We start from the raw sequence: 14,971 nt of genomic DNA, 5'->3' as shown, positions 1-14,971 counted from the left end.
TCGGCTGAACTATCAGCATTGAGCCGGGAATCGTTGCGACAGAGAACGCGTTGCCGGGGCACCACGCGGCTCCGACTTGCGCTCTGCAGAGCTCATTCCGCAATTTGCCTCGAAGAGCGCAGACCTCCTCTAAAGAAATAATCGAAGAATTCTTCCACCATGGCCATCGCCAAGTCCCTTTTCCGCAAGCCCGTGGTCGAGGCCGAGGTGCCCAAGCGCGAGGGCCTCGCCCTGCTGGGCCTCGGCCGCCACCGCAAGGCGCTCGACGTGACGGTGGAGAACACCCCGTCCTCGCGCCGCGTGACGCGCAAGCACAAGCGCAGCTACGCTGGCCGCCAGCAGCAGCAGCAGCCTCAGAAGCCCGAGTGCAGCTGCAGCTGCGGCGCCGTGTACGACCAGTGCCTCAACGACGCCATGACGCTCAAGGCGCGTCTGCACCGCGACAACTCCAAGCCGGCCACGCGCTTCCGCCTCGCGGCCATGAAGCGCGTGGTGGTGCCGCCCGTGTCCATCCCCAAGTCTATCGCCGAGCACCGCGGCAGCAAGGACCTCGTGGGCGGCCACCGCGTGCCCTTCACGCGCTGCATGTGGGAGACCGAGAAGATGCGCCAGCAGCTCGTGCTGCGTCGGCTCTACATGCTCCCGATGCTGCGCGAGGACGCGTGCCTCGAGGCATGAGCGGCCACCTCGTCAATTTTTCCCACCTTTTAAAACACTATCCATAGCTTGTAAATACCCCAACGTCCAAATACCAAAGCAATTCACCATCCGATCTTGGAGTTTGTCTTTCGTCTTTTGCTTGTTGTCCCCGCATTGGATCGATGTCATCGGATCGGATACGCCCGCCGTATGGGCGCCCCAGCTGGAGGTTCTTACCGTAGGTGTTGACCATTGTCGTGTCGGTTCGTGCGCATATCCTCTGCTTGGTGCGGCGCGCTGCGCTCGCACGTTCAAGCTCGGCATGGACACGCGTTGCCCGACTTGCACTTGGCTTCAAGTTGACCTTGTATGTACGTGTTGGCGCGCCACCTATTGCTGCGCGGCTTGCTGGATACAACGCCACTACTCTCCAGGCGCAGCAATTGCTCAAAGCGCGCAGCTCTGGATTACATGTACATGTGTGGTGTTGGTCGCCGTCGACTGCCCAATGACCATCACTTACAACTGCTATTGAGTCATCGCCTCCGAGTCGAAGCAATTCGTCGATCCGAGCCGCTGATGAAGCGAGCAAGGCGCGTGCCTTGCCTGAGTGGCGGCAGTGCAGCCAGGCTGGCTGCAATGTCTCAATCGCCGGGAATCGGCCATCCAAGCTTTCCGCGGCCGGTTCAAGTGGCGCCATTCTTGCTCGGTCGGGGCTCCAGCCTGCGTCGCGGCATACCCCGGGCAAATCGTCTTCGCTAGCAGACAGCGCGCCAGAGTCTCCGCTGCAATCGTCACCTCCGAAGCCCGATGCCGCCTCATTTCTAGCCACTGGATTGAGCGCTGGCGTCGGGCTTGCAATGCAACAGCGACCGGGCTGGCACAGCTTCCGGCTTGCCAGCCGTCACATCTCAGCAACAATAGTAGACGAGTCGAGGAACGAGTGGTGGCTGGGGAGACAGAGACGCTGGCCGGCAACGACGGGCTCAAGTCAAGTCCCGGTCCCCCCCCTTCCTCGTCTGCACAACCGCTTTCGACACGAACAGCGCTGATTAAACCGCTTCGAGATCGCCATGGCCATCGCCAAGCCATTGCCGCGCGCCCCGCTGGCCAAGCCAGAAGCCCCCAAGCTCAAACGCGGCCGCAGCCTCATGTTCCTGGCCACTCACGGCGGCGTGGACATGGCTCCACCGCCGTCGGCGTCTCGGCACTCCACGCACAAGCACCACAAGCGCCACAGTGAGCACCGACACCACCACAAGCAGGCGTCCGCGACCCCCGTGTACGACCAGTGTCTGCGCGAGGCCATGAAGCTCAAGACGCGCATTCTCATCGAGCACCGCGAGCGGCCGACGCGCTTCAGCCTCAGCGTCATGAGGCGCGTCGTGATCCCGCCCGTGGCCATCCCCAAGAAGCTCGCCGTGCGGCGAGGCAGCCGCGACCTCGTGTCCGGCAAGCGCGTGCCCTTCACCAAGGCCATGTGGGAGACGCAGAAGCGGATATACAGCAAGACGCACCGCCTGCCCGTGATCCACGAAAGCTTCCACTCGTAGGCGATAGACAGCGACAATAGATAGGTATACTACACTAGACACTCACGGACACCCATGCCGTCCGCCTAACTTAATCCACAACTGTATTGACGGCTGCGCTGCAGCGCAGACCCCGCCCACTTCCGTCCAAGAGCGATCCAAACGACGGTCACGTCGGACTCGCTCAAGCCAAAGATGCCTCCGCCATCGTTGAACTTGTTGAGTCCTGCTTGAACCAGAGCAAAGATGGCAATCGAACCCCTCGCAGTCGCAGTGGACACCGAACGGGTTCTGATTCCGCTCACGGCGCGCGAAGTTAGCCAGACTACCGTCGTCACTTGGCGATCGCCGACGGCGGAGAGAGACTTTGTCCGGTGGCGGCTCCTTGAGACCGATCTGGAAGAGGCGTCGTTTTCGTTAGAAACGGTTCTCGGCCATTTCCAGTTCGGAGCAGAGCAGAAGATGGCGGTGCCGGTCTTGGCTAGCGTGGCGGTGGTATCCCGTCACTACGATGCGATCGGGGCGCTCGACCACGTCCAGCGCTTCATCAGCGACTGCATCGACTACTCGCGGTGCTGGACCATGGCGAGAGCGGCCGCGGGCGGGCACATAGCGTTGCTGCGACGCCTTCACGCCGCGCAGAGTAAGGAGGACACGCTATCGATCCATGACGTCGAGCGCGCGATGGAGCTGGCCGCGCAGAGTGGCCACCTTGAAGTTGTGCAGTTCCTGCAGATCAACTACCCGCAGCGCAGAAAGACTTGGTGTCTCGAGCTGGCGGTTTCCAACGGGCAGCTCGCAGTGCTGAAGTGGCTGCATGAACACGGCGGGGACAAGGATCGCCTCACCATGTCGGCGTTCGACGACGCCGCGGAGAACGGGCACCTGGAGGTGGTCAAGTGGCTACACGAGAATCGGTCCGAGGGCTGCACGACGCGCGCCATGGACTGCGCCGCGAGGAGCGGCCGACTCGACATTGTGCAGTGGCTTCACGCGCACCGACAGGAAGGGTGCACGACGCAGGCGATGGACTGGGCGGCTCAAGCGGGCCACTTGGAGGTGGCGCAGTGGCTGCACTTGAATCGGCGTGAGGGCTGCTCCACCATGGCCATCGATGCAGCAGCATCCAACGGCCACCTCCACCTCGTGCGTTGGCTGCACGAACACTTCCACATGGCGTGCTCCTGCAACGCGCACGCCATGGCCACACAACGCGGACACCACCACGTCTTGGAGTGGATCGGACAGACCCAGCAAGGCTAAGGTTATTGGAGTATCCGTGCATGCTGTATTCATGTAATAATTTGAGTTAGTCCATCTATGCCCTGTTCGTGATGCCACACTCTGTCACTGTGACCAACATGAGCCTCTTGCCGCTGGACGAGCTGGACCCGACGCTGTCGGACGTGCTGGCGTTCATCGACGACTTTGACCGCTCGGACAGCGACCCAAGCGCGGTCGACGCCGCCGCTGTCAAGCGCAAGAAGAGTCGCGCCGCCGCGTCCAGGCGCTTCCAGCAGAAGAAAAAGGCCGAGCTATTAACGCTGAGGGAGCAGGTCGCAGCGCTGCAAAGGCGGCTGCAGCAACTGCAGGCGGGGCGTCGACGCTATGGGAAAGCCCTGGACGAGACGCAGAAGCAGAAGGTGGTGGCCGCCTGGATCGGTAGAGCGGAGCTGGGAAAATGCCGAAGACTCACTCGAGGCCGAGACGCACAACCGGCAGCTCAAGGCGGTTCTGGTCAGACAGAAACACACGGCGACGGTGGTCAAGCACTTGCTGCAGAACGTCACGGCGGTGGTGGTACGCTACACTGTAATGGTGGAGACGTTGACGGCTCTGACTTTTATTCTGTTGGTGTGTAGCATATTGAGGAAGGACTGCGGACACCTGGGCCTGTTGCTAGACTCGGTCACTTTGTGCCGAGCTTGGACGACGCCATCTACGCCGACTTGGCCTCGAAGATGGACCGCATGTACTTGGACGCGGATGATGTGTTTTCGACGAGAAGCAGGGGGACGAGGCTCATGACGGACGCAGTGGAGATTTGTCGGGATCCGAGGACGGGTGTGCCGTTCGTTGAGTTGAGAGCGACGTTGCCGGTGGCCATGAGCTTCCGAGAGACGGCGGATGTAGCGAGACGCGGGAAGGCGTACGACCGCAGTCGATATGTGAGTAGTAGTTGATGCAGTAGGTCTAGTTGTGTGTTGGTACAGGATTGACACTTGCTTTGTGCTGGCTGTTGGTCTTCTGTAGAAGAAACATGATGTTACGAATCTGGGGCTGAAGAAGGAGGCGGAGATCGAGCTCCACAATTCATCGAGGACTATGGCGATGAACTTGATGGCTCTTGCTCGTGCGTACGACGAAGAAGGACGCGTGTTGAGTATGTGGACGTCGCTGGTCTGCGATCACCCCATGAATGCTGCTGTACGCTTTGGTGAGCAAGGCTGGGTGATGATTTCCGCGTCGCCTTCGAGCCCTATACATCACTCCGTCGTGCAAGTATGCTATCGACTGACCCCAGATGTGGAGTTAGGGCTGGGCTACGCCCAGACTGACCGTGATCAGTGACGGTATTCGTGCTCCAGCAATTGGGTACTGTCGTGCGCGATAGTTTTCTGGACATGGGTAAAGTATATACCAGCGCGCGAGCATATCAAGAAAGACGCCCGGCATGATACCCAGTTACTCACCACAAAGATTGATTTCAACTACGTGTGTCAGCTACTTCGTAAGTAGTCTATTGATCGCAAATTAGGATCGCCCAATAAAAGTATAGCAGCTACGAGGTAAGACCTACGAAGCAGTTGTCTCGTTGGTGGTATTGCCTGGAACCCATGGGTCGGTCTCGCACAGTACGCTAGCTCCAATGATCTTCCAGGTTTTGAGCGCTTTCTCAACAGCAGGAAACTCGCTTTTCATCTTGTCCAGAATCAACTTGCTCACGATGACGTGGCCCTTGGGAGTAAAGTGCAGTCCGTCCCACAGCAGCGAGTTCCGAACCGATTCAGGCTCGCTGCTGAAATACGTGAACAAGTCTAGCACGGGCACCCCAATTTTGTTGGCCGTCTCGACGCATGCACGAGCGTACATGCCCGACCTGGCGTGAGAGCGGTCCACGACTCCCTTGAACTTGCCGGTATTTTCCTCTGCATGTTCGCGTCTGGCCTCGTCATCGACGTGTGGCGGTGTGATCAGCAGGATGTCGGCCGAAGGCAGAAGCTCCTGGAACTTGCGTACGATGGTTACCAGGTTTTCCTGGTAGTTTTCAACCGAGACGTGCTTCTCTGCTCTGCTGCCGTCCATGATGACGGCGTCGTTGGTGCCGAACCAGATCGTGACTACCGACGGAGTGTACGTGCGGCTCTTGATCTCTTCCTCCACGACCGGCATGGCGTACTTCAGCACCCATCTAGCATAGTAAAATGATGGTGAGAAACAAAGATCAACACAATGAGAATAATACTTAGGACTGTACCGTGTGTTGTAGCCCGAAAGTCCATGGGCGACGACGTCAGCCGAGCGGGAGACCATGTTTTGCAGTAGTGGGATGTAGCCGCCCTTCGCTGGATCAATCGCTTGCTCCGTGATCGAGTCGCCCAGGAAGAAGAACAAGGGCTTTGACTTCAAGTCCGCAGGTTGCTCATTCTCCGTGGATGACTGTAGTCGCCTGATGTTTGTATCAGCTCGGGAGGTCCCTGGCTGTGATAGGACGATCGAGACAGTGAGAACTGCTGCAACTAGCGCGGTGACTACCGCAATGCCCGTCTTGTTTTTCTTCCTGAAGCCTCCGCTGCCTTCAGATCCCGGATCGGCTGACTTGAAACTTTTCATCTCGAATACTTGTGGCTTGGGTGCTTGGCTGGTTGGATGGAGATAGAACGAAAAGTGAGCTTGTGAAGGAGTAGCCGTGGAAGGTAAGAACTATCGCGTGTTGAGATACGCCACGCGATCTTACCCGTGTCGGCAGGAATAGATGCGTGCCGGTGAAGCTCATCGAGCAGAGCTAAGTCGAGCCATTGAGGCTATCCTAGATATGACGATCGGCTATTGTTGGTTAGGCTGCAATGACATGCAACCAAACGTAAAACTAGCGCAGATATCCATCGGGTCCTTAGCCCAAAATCCGTGTTCGTACAAGCACAAGCAGCTCACTGTTCGTTCGTTTTTGAAAAGGTTAAATGAGATCCACCTGTGCAGAATCACTTGAGCCTGTACCCACAGCAGGACGACTCATAATACCAGCCCGCGAGGTGTTTATTATAAGGAAAGATAGGCTCAAATCTGAACTTATGAACAGCAGAACCAGAGCCGCTGAGCTGTCGCTCATGGACCTATTGGCCGTCATTAGAAATGTGCCCTCGCCCAGGACAACTCCCTTCAAGTAACTTGGATATGGTTAATCAAAACTGTGCACAGTTCCTCAAATTATCTCACAGGCTCCGATGCGGTGGGGCCTGCCGTAGCGAAAGTGCGTGGAGTTGTTGTGGTTGCTTGCTTGCTTTTGGGTAAAATGCAAAGTGAGATTGATGCCTTTAAGTCTTCGGGCTAGCTACGGGCTCTAGGTCTTCCTCTTGCTTTCTCCTCAGTGCCGTTCTAGAAGCTGAGCTAACCTATACTAAATGCAAGTGTTTTTCTGTTTTCGTAATCCTATATATGCATGTTTGTATACTTGTGCAGGTAGAGTTCTGGATTCCGGGCGCCAGGCAGTCTTGCGCAAGCCTGGCGCCAGCCTTCAAGCGACGCTGCGCGCAAGCTACTTGTGGCGGAGAAGGCGGCGGCGGCGCTGCGACGCCTGACTTCCTAGCCACCAGGTACGTCTTCCTTGCGCATGTCTGTTGCTGGCGTACTCGCTTGCGTAGGTGCCAGCAGCAGACATGCTGCATCATGACATCCCCCCGGACTTTTAATCGCGTTGGCGCTGTTGACGGAACTTGAGAAGAAGTTCACGCCAATGCGATTCACGTTTGAGCTTGACCTCGTACTCCCAAGTGTTTTCCGAATCGGGAAGTCCGTGCCACTTGACCAGCCAAAGCCGTTTGTTGTTGCGCTGTTTCTGCTGGAGCAGAGCCTCTGGGAAATGTGGTTCTTCGTCGGTTTCACCGTCGAGGAGCACTGGTGCAGACTTGGGCAAAGGTCGCGACGCGAAGCGTTGAGGGTTCGGAACGTCATGCTTGAGGAACTCAACATTGAAACTCGGGTGAAGGCGACTCATGTGGCGTGGTAGCTTGAGCCGTGCTACGTTGGAGTTGATCATCTTCTCGATTTCGAACGGGCCGATGTACCTCATCGCTAACTTCTCACGGTTGAGCTCCGTGTTAGCCGTGATGCGCTTGAGTGGCAAGTTACGCGTGTCCAGCAGGACAAGGTCTCCTTCCTTGAACTCCACGTCTCGGCGCTTCCTGTCATAGTACTTCTTTTGACGTTCTTGAGCTGCCAGGAGATTCTTGCGCGCCAATTCAATGATCTTCTTGCATTCTTCAGCAAACTTCTGCGCAACATCAACTAGCGGGACACCTTCATCACGAACTTCACCAGGTGTGCTCTGGGATACCAAGTTCCTGACCTTGCGTCCTGTGTCCACTTCGAACGGTGTAAGCGTTGTCGAGGAGCTCTCCAGCGTCGCATGTGCGTACTCGATAGTTCCCAAATGCGTAGCCCAGTCTCGACCATGATAGGACACCATGCACCGTAATGCATCTTCCAAGACCAGGTTCTGACGCTCAGTCTGTCCATCCGCTTGGGCTCGATATGCCGTGGTGAGCGACAACTTGACCCCCATGATATCCATGAGCGACTTCCAAAACTTCGATGTGAATTTGGGGTCTCGGTCGCTGATGATCACCTTCGGCAGACCGTGATGACGAACGACTCCTTCAAAGAAGATTCGTACAACCTCCGGGGCATCTGCCGTCGTATGTGTCGGAATATACTTGGGTCGCTTGGACAGTTTGTCCACCACTGTCATGATTGCATCGAAGCCATTGGAAACAGGTAGCCCTGTCACGAAGTCCATAGTCACTACTTCCCAACACTCACTCGGAACTGGAATTGGCATCATAGTGCCTTTCTTGCGTGCGGTACTTACTTTCCATCTAGCACACGTCCCACAGCTTGCCACGTATTCCTTCTCCAACGTGGGCCAGAAGTACCACTGAGCAACCCTCAACTGCGTTCGACGGATTCCAGGATGAGCTGCCGTATGTGCATCATGGAATTCTTGCAAGATGTTCGTGATCAGCCGAGCGTTATTGGGGACACACAGCCTCATGACTGAATGATCCGAACACTTGTACAGGAGCCCATTCGATTTAACGAAGTCTGCAGATTTGTTCGGTCGGTTCCATGCTTCTTTGAACGCGGGGTCTCGCTTGTATCCAGCTTGGAACTTCTTCTTCTGATCTTCGCTTAAATGCACGCTGGATGTCGAGTACTCGACGTTCTCGACTTGTTCCACGTGAACATTGACTTCTTGCTGAACCCCAATAGGGCGACTCTCCCCCCGCAAGTTCAGATCGTCGAAAAGAAGACAGCGGTCGACGGACGGAAGCAAGCGAAGCATTGCTGCGTGGACACTGTGACGTCGAAGCCTCGAAGCCTGATGCGTACAGGATGAAGAACAATCATGAACTGCTGGTAACTTGCAAGGCTCGGACTCGTCTGTAACTTCGTCGTCGGAATCAGTCGCCGGGAGCTGACTTGGACGGGATAGGGCATCGGCCACGACATTGAGATGACCTTTCACATGATGCATCGCGATGTGGTATAGCAGTACACACAAAATCGTCAGTTGTGGTTACTTGGCTACAAACACAACAATAGCCGAGCTGGTCGGCTTTGTTGGCCTGCGCCGGGTTGCCCCCGAGCGGTTCGGCCCAACCGGGACAGCGGGTGTCTCGCCTCTCGCCGAGACCTGCCAACCAAGATCACTCCTCCGGAGAACCGCCGAGTTCGACGGCCTCCGTTCACTCAACCCTGTGCCCTCCACCAAAGGATGGACGACGGCGCACGGAGCGCTTTTACAGGTCGCCGAGAGCAAAGGCTTCTCGACTCAGCAATCAGTGCCCGGGACGTACGGGAACACCGGCTCGCAGCGGTGGCGAGACTTTCCTTCGCGCTTGGCGAGACTCGCGCCCAACCCGGGCCGACCTTAATCTCTTGGCGCTGCCAGCCGAGTACCCTACAAGCTGTGCCTCTCGGGTACCGGCAGCAGACATAATCCGGCCCCGTGCAGGGACTTACCGGAACGTGTGCACGTGTTGTGGACCTAGAAAATTCTGCTCTGTTGTTTGTTATCTCTGTCGGGCGCCCTGAAGGGGAACCTCCACTATTCCTAAGCTCCTATACAAATACCAAATGAAAGTGGGCGGTTTTGGATCTCGGCCGACTCTTCGCTGAGCTCGGCGACGCCTAAGCTCGGCTGGTCCGGATGAGCTATCCGGACAATTCTTCGAACTCGGCTGAGTCGGATAAGGTGTCCGGATAAGCTGGTGAACTCGGCTGAGCTCGGCTACCGGTACAGTGTACCACTCCAGCCGAGTTGGTCGCGCGAAATCTGGTGTTTCTTGCCCCGGTCATGTTCGGAGCCGAGTTGGTGAGGGACCTGACCACCACTCCTTGAGTCGAGTCCAATCTCGGCCAAAACTCCAACGGCAGCGAACAAGTCTCCGCGCCATGTCGTCGTCCGGCGCTCCTGCCGCTCCTCCGGTACGTTCCTCGCCTCCGACGGCTCCATCCATTCTGCTGCTGACCCTTCTTCTACTGATCTTCACAGACTTCAGTTGCGTCGTCTTTGCAGTCTTCACATCTTCCCGCGCGAGATGAGGGGAAGTTCGCTGAGTTGGTCGACTCGGCGTCCCGGGCTCGCGGGGTCAGCGATGGGCAGGAGCACCCTGTCATCGATCTGACAACTTCCCGTGGGTTCGACCGGGAGTCCGAGCCGGCATCTCGCACTTCTCCTCCTCGCCACTTGCCGAGTCCGCGTGGCGACACCACTTCGGACGCCGCCGACCTTGGTCGGTCGGACTCGGCTGGGCCGGTGAGTCTCGACTCTCTCGCTGCGCTGATCCATGCGCAGTCCGAGCAACGCCGCATCGAGAACGCGGACTTGGCTCGGCTGTTGTCATTCGTGATCACTCGTCCCGCGCTGGCGGCTGATAGAGAGGTCCGCCGAGCTGCCCTCGAGGCGACGTCCGTCAGCGAACTCGTGCGCCTCCTTCGCGGTCAGCACCAACCTTCAAGTCAAGCTAGTGACGTCGCTGCACTGAGGGTTGAGCTGGAGTCTGCTTGGACTATTAACGCTGACTTGACTCGGCGGCTGGATTCACAGGCGGCTGTGAAGGCCGACCTCGAGGAACGGTTGAAGACTGTCGAGGAGGAGCGTGACCGATGGAAAGCCGAGTCGAAGAAGTCGTCCCCTCTCCTGACCAGCTTCCGGAAGGCGATGGCCGAGTCTGAAGCTTCCTTGATGTCGGCCCGCAAGTCTCAGGATGATAAAGTGAAGTCGGCTCTCGCTCACGCTAAGGATCTCGGCAGGCAGCTCAGGGAACGCGACTCGGAGATTGAGCGTTTGACTCAGCTTCTTTCGGCTTGTGACGCCAAGTACGCTGTGCTCCAGGGGATCTCGACCAACACTTCGAGCAACTGCAGGAGTCGGTGACGGCGGCTGGTTCTCAGCGCAAGCCCAAGAAGCCACTCGAGCAGCCGTACGCGTGTCCACTTCCTGGTGAGGTCGGCCATGAGGACGCGTTGGTCCAGCTTGAAAAGGCTGCCCAAGAGACTGACGCCGCATGCGACCTATCGCTCCGGTCGAGCTTGAACTTAGCCGGGTTGACTGTCGACGATGTGAATGTGGAGGCCGGCGACGAGGTTCACTCGCTGGAAGAGGACCTCTCGTTCGATTTCACCGAAGTGCCTGGTTCCGCCGAGCTTCCGAGGGGGCCCGCCGGCCCGACTGTGAGTGTGCCGTCCGTGCAACTCGTGCCTTACTCTTCCTCCCCGGTGCAGACGCCTTCAAGCGGAGTGGCTGTTGTATCGTTGCCTGGATCTGCTGACCTTGCTGCAACTCCGTCCGCTTTTTCGCTTCCTGCCTCGGTTCCGTTCCCGACTCGTGTCCGGTGGGTTCCTCCCTCGACCAGCGTGCCGAGCGCGGCTGTGGTGACATCGACTGTCGGCGCCGGAGGACAACCGGGTTTCTCTGCTCCCGATCCGGCGCTTGCTACAACGCATGCTGTGATTGCGCCGAGCTCGACGGCTGGAGTCTCGGCTGCGGGTACAATTAACAGCTCCGCTGCGATTCCGCCTCGGGTTTCGCAGTCTTCTCCGGGTTCGGCCACTCACCGGCTCTTGGCATGTACTCGTTCCCGGTTTGCCAATCAAGCCCAGAGTCGTCGTGGCCCGTCAGGGGTGGCGTCGACTGTAGTCACCCCAATGCCGAGCACTCCGTCGGTGGCCTCGACCCGGCCAGCGGTTCCTCCGAGCTCAGCTGGGATGACTTCTCCATCGGGTCGCCCTTTACGCTCCACTGCGGCTACGTGGTGTAGGAAACACCAGATTTCGCGCGACCAACTCGGCTGGAGTGGTACACTGTACCGGTAGCCGAGCTCAGCCGAGTTCACCAGCTTATCCGGACACCTTATCCGACTCAGCCGAGTTCGAAGAATTGTCCGGATAGCTCATCCGGACCAGCCGAGCTTAGGCGTCGCCGAGCTCAGCGAAGAGTCGGCCGAGATCCAAAACCGCCCACTTTCATTTGGTATTTGTATAGGAGCTTAGGAATAGTGGAGGTTCCCCTTCAGGGCGCCCGACAGAGATAACAAACAACAGAGCAGAATTTTCTAGGTCCACAACACGTGCACACGTTCTGGTAAGTCCCTGCACGGGGCCGGATTATGTCTGCTGCCGGTACCCGAGAGGCACAGCTTGTAGGGTACTCGGCTGGCAGCGCCAAGAGATTAAGGTCGGCCCGGGTTGGGCGCGAGTCTCGCCAAGCGCGAAGGAAAGTCTCGCCACCGCTGCGAGCCGGTGTTCCCGTACGTCCCGGGCACTGATTGCTGAGTCGAGAAGCCTTTGCTCTCGGCGACCTGTAAAAGCGCTCCGTGCGCCGTCGTCCATCCTTTGGTGGAGGGCACAGGGTTGAGTGAACGGAGGCCGTCGAACTCGGCGGTTCTCCGGAGGAGTGATCTTGGTTGGCAGGTCTCGGCGAGAGGCGAGACACCCGCTGTCCCGGTTGGGCCGAACCGCTCGGGGGCAACCCGGCGCAGGCCAACAAAGCCGACCAGCTCGGCTATTGTTGTGTTTCAGCTGGGACACCAAGGAGTGATCACCGAAGGGATTAGCCGAGCTCGGCTGACCGCGCCAGTCGAGGATACGATCGGCGTGACCAGACTGGACGGCGCAGTGACTCCCGTGAACGCCCTTCGTATGGACCTTGTGCTGCCTGCGGTGGTGCGAACCACTCCGTTCACTACTGCCGCCGTCGCTGCAAGTTCTGCAAGCAATTGCACGATGTCGGTCAATGCGAGCTGTTCCAGCGCTATGAGAAGCTCGCCGCATTTGTCAAGTCCAATGTCGACAAGTCCAAGTTACCTGAAGACCTCCAGGACCTCTACACGCCGAGCGATTTAAAGTTGGCGGCCCGCCAGCACTGACTGGGTTGGATGATACCGGGCTGCCACAGTCAGCTGAGCCAGCAGTAGAGGCGAACTTTGTTTTTGCCTTTGTGGGTGAGGCAGGAAGGCCCGAGGACCGAGGAGAAGACGACGTATTGGATTGTGAAAGCGATGGACTTGATGGTGAGCTCGGCGAGAGTCGAAAAGAAAGCCGAGCAAGATTGTGCAGTGCAGTTGCGGCTCAGCGATCGACGGATGTGACCACAGCCACCAGAGTTATGAAGCTGCTCCCTGGGGAGCGGCTCGGCTGGTGGTCGTCACAAAAGTTTGACCACCGAGTTCGGATGAGAGCTCTCGTTATGGGAGCAGTGAACGACCAGCGTACAAAGGTATTGCTCGACACCGGTGCGAATGTGTCGGCAATAAGCGAAGGGTTCGCGAAGTGGCTGCGGTTGAAGCGGTTCACACGCCAGGACCAACAGATTGGCGTTCAAAGTATTGGGAAAGGCAAAGTGGCGACGATGTCACGAGCGATGGTGAAGGTGACGCTCGGCTGGGAGGTCACGTATGAATTTGAAGTATGGATCCTCGATCACCACGCGGGAGTCGAGTTGATTCTCGGTACGGACTTCATGATTCCGGCTGGGATCCGCCTGGATCTGTAAACTCGGTGGCGAAGTTGCCAGATGAAGTTGTCCTACCTCTCGTGAGGTCCCAGAACTCAGCGGATGAACCGAAGGGCGGCCTCTACATCACAGACGGCCCGACCGAACCGGTGAATCTCGAGAGCCGAGTTCCCGCCGAGTTCAGGCTGATGAGGAATCAACCGAGTGATGAAACACATGACTTCTGGGTACGCCGGACTAAGGACTGGGTACCGACCGTGGTATTCGACCGGCGTAACCGAGTGGCTCGAGTTCGCCTGACCAACCTTAAGCCGACTTGGACGTGGTGCCCAGCACATTTCCCAGTGGTTGCCTGGGCGCCGCATGGGGTGTTACCGCCCGATGGTTACGTCAGGCTGCACTCGGCGAAGTACAAAGATTGGCAAGTCATGGCCTACGAAGCGGCTATGGATAAGGATCTCCTGCACAAAGAACAACAGCTGTACGCCGAGTGGCTGACTCGACAGCCGTCAGCTGTGGACCGTAGAAACTACCCTGAACCGAAATGGGTGACTACGTGGCCGTCTACCCTCAGCGGGATTCGGCACTGACTTGCGCCCAGCAATGGGAGAAGTTAGCCGAGTCGGAGGAGCGAGCCGAGGCAGAAGCAGTCGATAGTCCACCCTCGACTCTGACAGAGCCAGCGAACTCGGCTATCGCTACCCTAGCGCCTGAGGAATTAGCATTGAGCGCGGAGCCTACTGCTGACTTGGTCAATGGCCCGCCTAGTCGAGCAGAGATCACAGTGACGGCTGGTCAAGAAGCGCCCAGCCAAAACGCCTGTACAGCAGATGAGTGTGAAAGTGAGCAATCCAGCGATTTGTCTGACTGGACGATCATCGACGACCCGAGCCCAAGCCGCCGAGTCCAAGGCTCGAAGATGAGGTCGATGTGAGCGACGAGCCCATGTCGTCAGACCCGGAGGAAGACCTGCGCTGACGTTACCTTCTGGCAGCCAAGTACGAGGAAGAGACAGATGGCCGAGGCGACTCGGCGGGAGACTCAGCCGAGTTCGAGCACCAAGCAACGAACTTGGAGCTCGAAGACTATGCTCGCGAGTTGGCGTTCCTGCCCGATCTGACTGAAGCGGTGTCGACGCCACTCGACTATGAAGCGCCAAACGTTCGGAGCTCGGCGCACACTCGGCCACAGTCTACTCGGCTGGTGGAAGTATTGAAGAGCCATGAAAAGATCATGATCTCCAGTGGTAATGCCCTACCTCCACCAGCATACGGCGTAGTGTGTGACATCGACGTACAGGGGCATCCGCCAATCCGCCAACGAGCCCGCCGAGTTCCGCTGAAGCATCTCGGCAAGTTGTACGAGCTGCTCAAGGCGCTGTTACGGGCTCGGCTAATTGCCATCTCGAACAGCCCATGGGCATCACCCATCGGGATTGTCCTAAAGAAGAATGGGGTCGACATTCGGTTGTGTATCGACTACAAGCTGGTAAACGCGATTACGTTGCTCATGGAGTATGCCATACCGCTAGTGGACGATCTCCTCACGGATACCTATGGTTCTG

General features: G+C 57.8%; 4 protein-coding genes across 4 annotated transcripts; 3 read left to right on the top strand and 1 right to left on the bottom strand.

Annotated features, from left to right (window-relative positions):
- Window positions 1-118: 118 nt before the first annotated feature.
- Window positions 119-742, top strand: PHYSODRAFT_355918 (hypothetical protein). Its single transcript, XM_009537423.1, has one exon. The coding sequence runs from the start codon at window positions 160-162 to the stop codon at window positions 676-678; it is 519 nt and encodes a 172-aa protein (XP_009535718.1). The 5' UTR covers window positions 119-159; the 3' UTR covers window positions 679-742.
- A 970-nt stretch (window positions 743-1,712) lies between these two features.
- On the top strand, window positions 1,713-2,192 carry PHYSODRAFT_524472 (hypothetical protein; the record flags this gene model as incomplete). Its single annotated transcript, XM_009537422.1, has 1 exon — window positions 1,713-2,192. One exon carries the CDS (start codon window positions 1,713-1,715, stop codon window positions 2,190-2,192), a length of 480 nt encoding a protein of 159 aa, XP_009535717.1.
- A 2,799-nt stretch (window positions 2,193-4,991) lies between these two features.
- PHYSODRAFT_464133 (hypothetical protein) lies at window positions 4,992-5,798 on the bottom strand (the record flags this gene model as incomplete). Its single annotated transcript, XM_009537421.1, has 2 exons — window positions 4,992-5,583; window positions 5,650-5,798. Coding segments are annotated over 2 exons (741 nt in total), but the record flags the coding sequence as incomplete, so codon positions are not given.
- Window positions 5,799-9,845: 4,047 nt separating this feature from the next.
- On the top strand, window positions 9,846-11,713 carry PHYSODRAFT_252227 (hypothetical protein; the record flags this gene model as incomplete). The annotated part of the gene is made up of 5 exons (XM_009537420.1): window positions 9,846-9,878; window positions 9,946-10,209; window positions 10,249-10,738; window positions 10,789-11,442; window positions 11,487-11,713. The coding sequence occupies 5 exons, from the start codon at window positions 9,846-9,848 to the stop codon at window positions 11,711-11,713; spliced, it is 1,668 nt and encodes a 555-aa protein (XP_009535715.1).
- Window positions 11,714-14,971: the final 3,258 nt, after the last annotated feature.

This window comes from Phytophthora sojae (assembly GCF_000149755.1).
Source record: "Phytophthora sojae unplaced genomic scaffold PHYSOscaffold_10, whole genome shotgun sequence".
Classification (NCBI taxonomy): Eukaryota; Oomycota; class Peronosporomycetes; order Peronosporales; family Peronosporaceae; genus Phytophthora; species Phytophthora sojae.
This window is presented reverse-complemented; position numbering and strand designations above follow the sequence as displayed.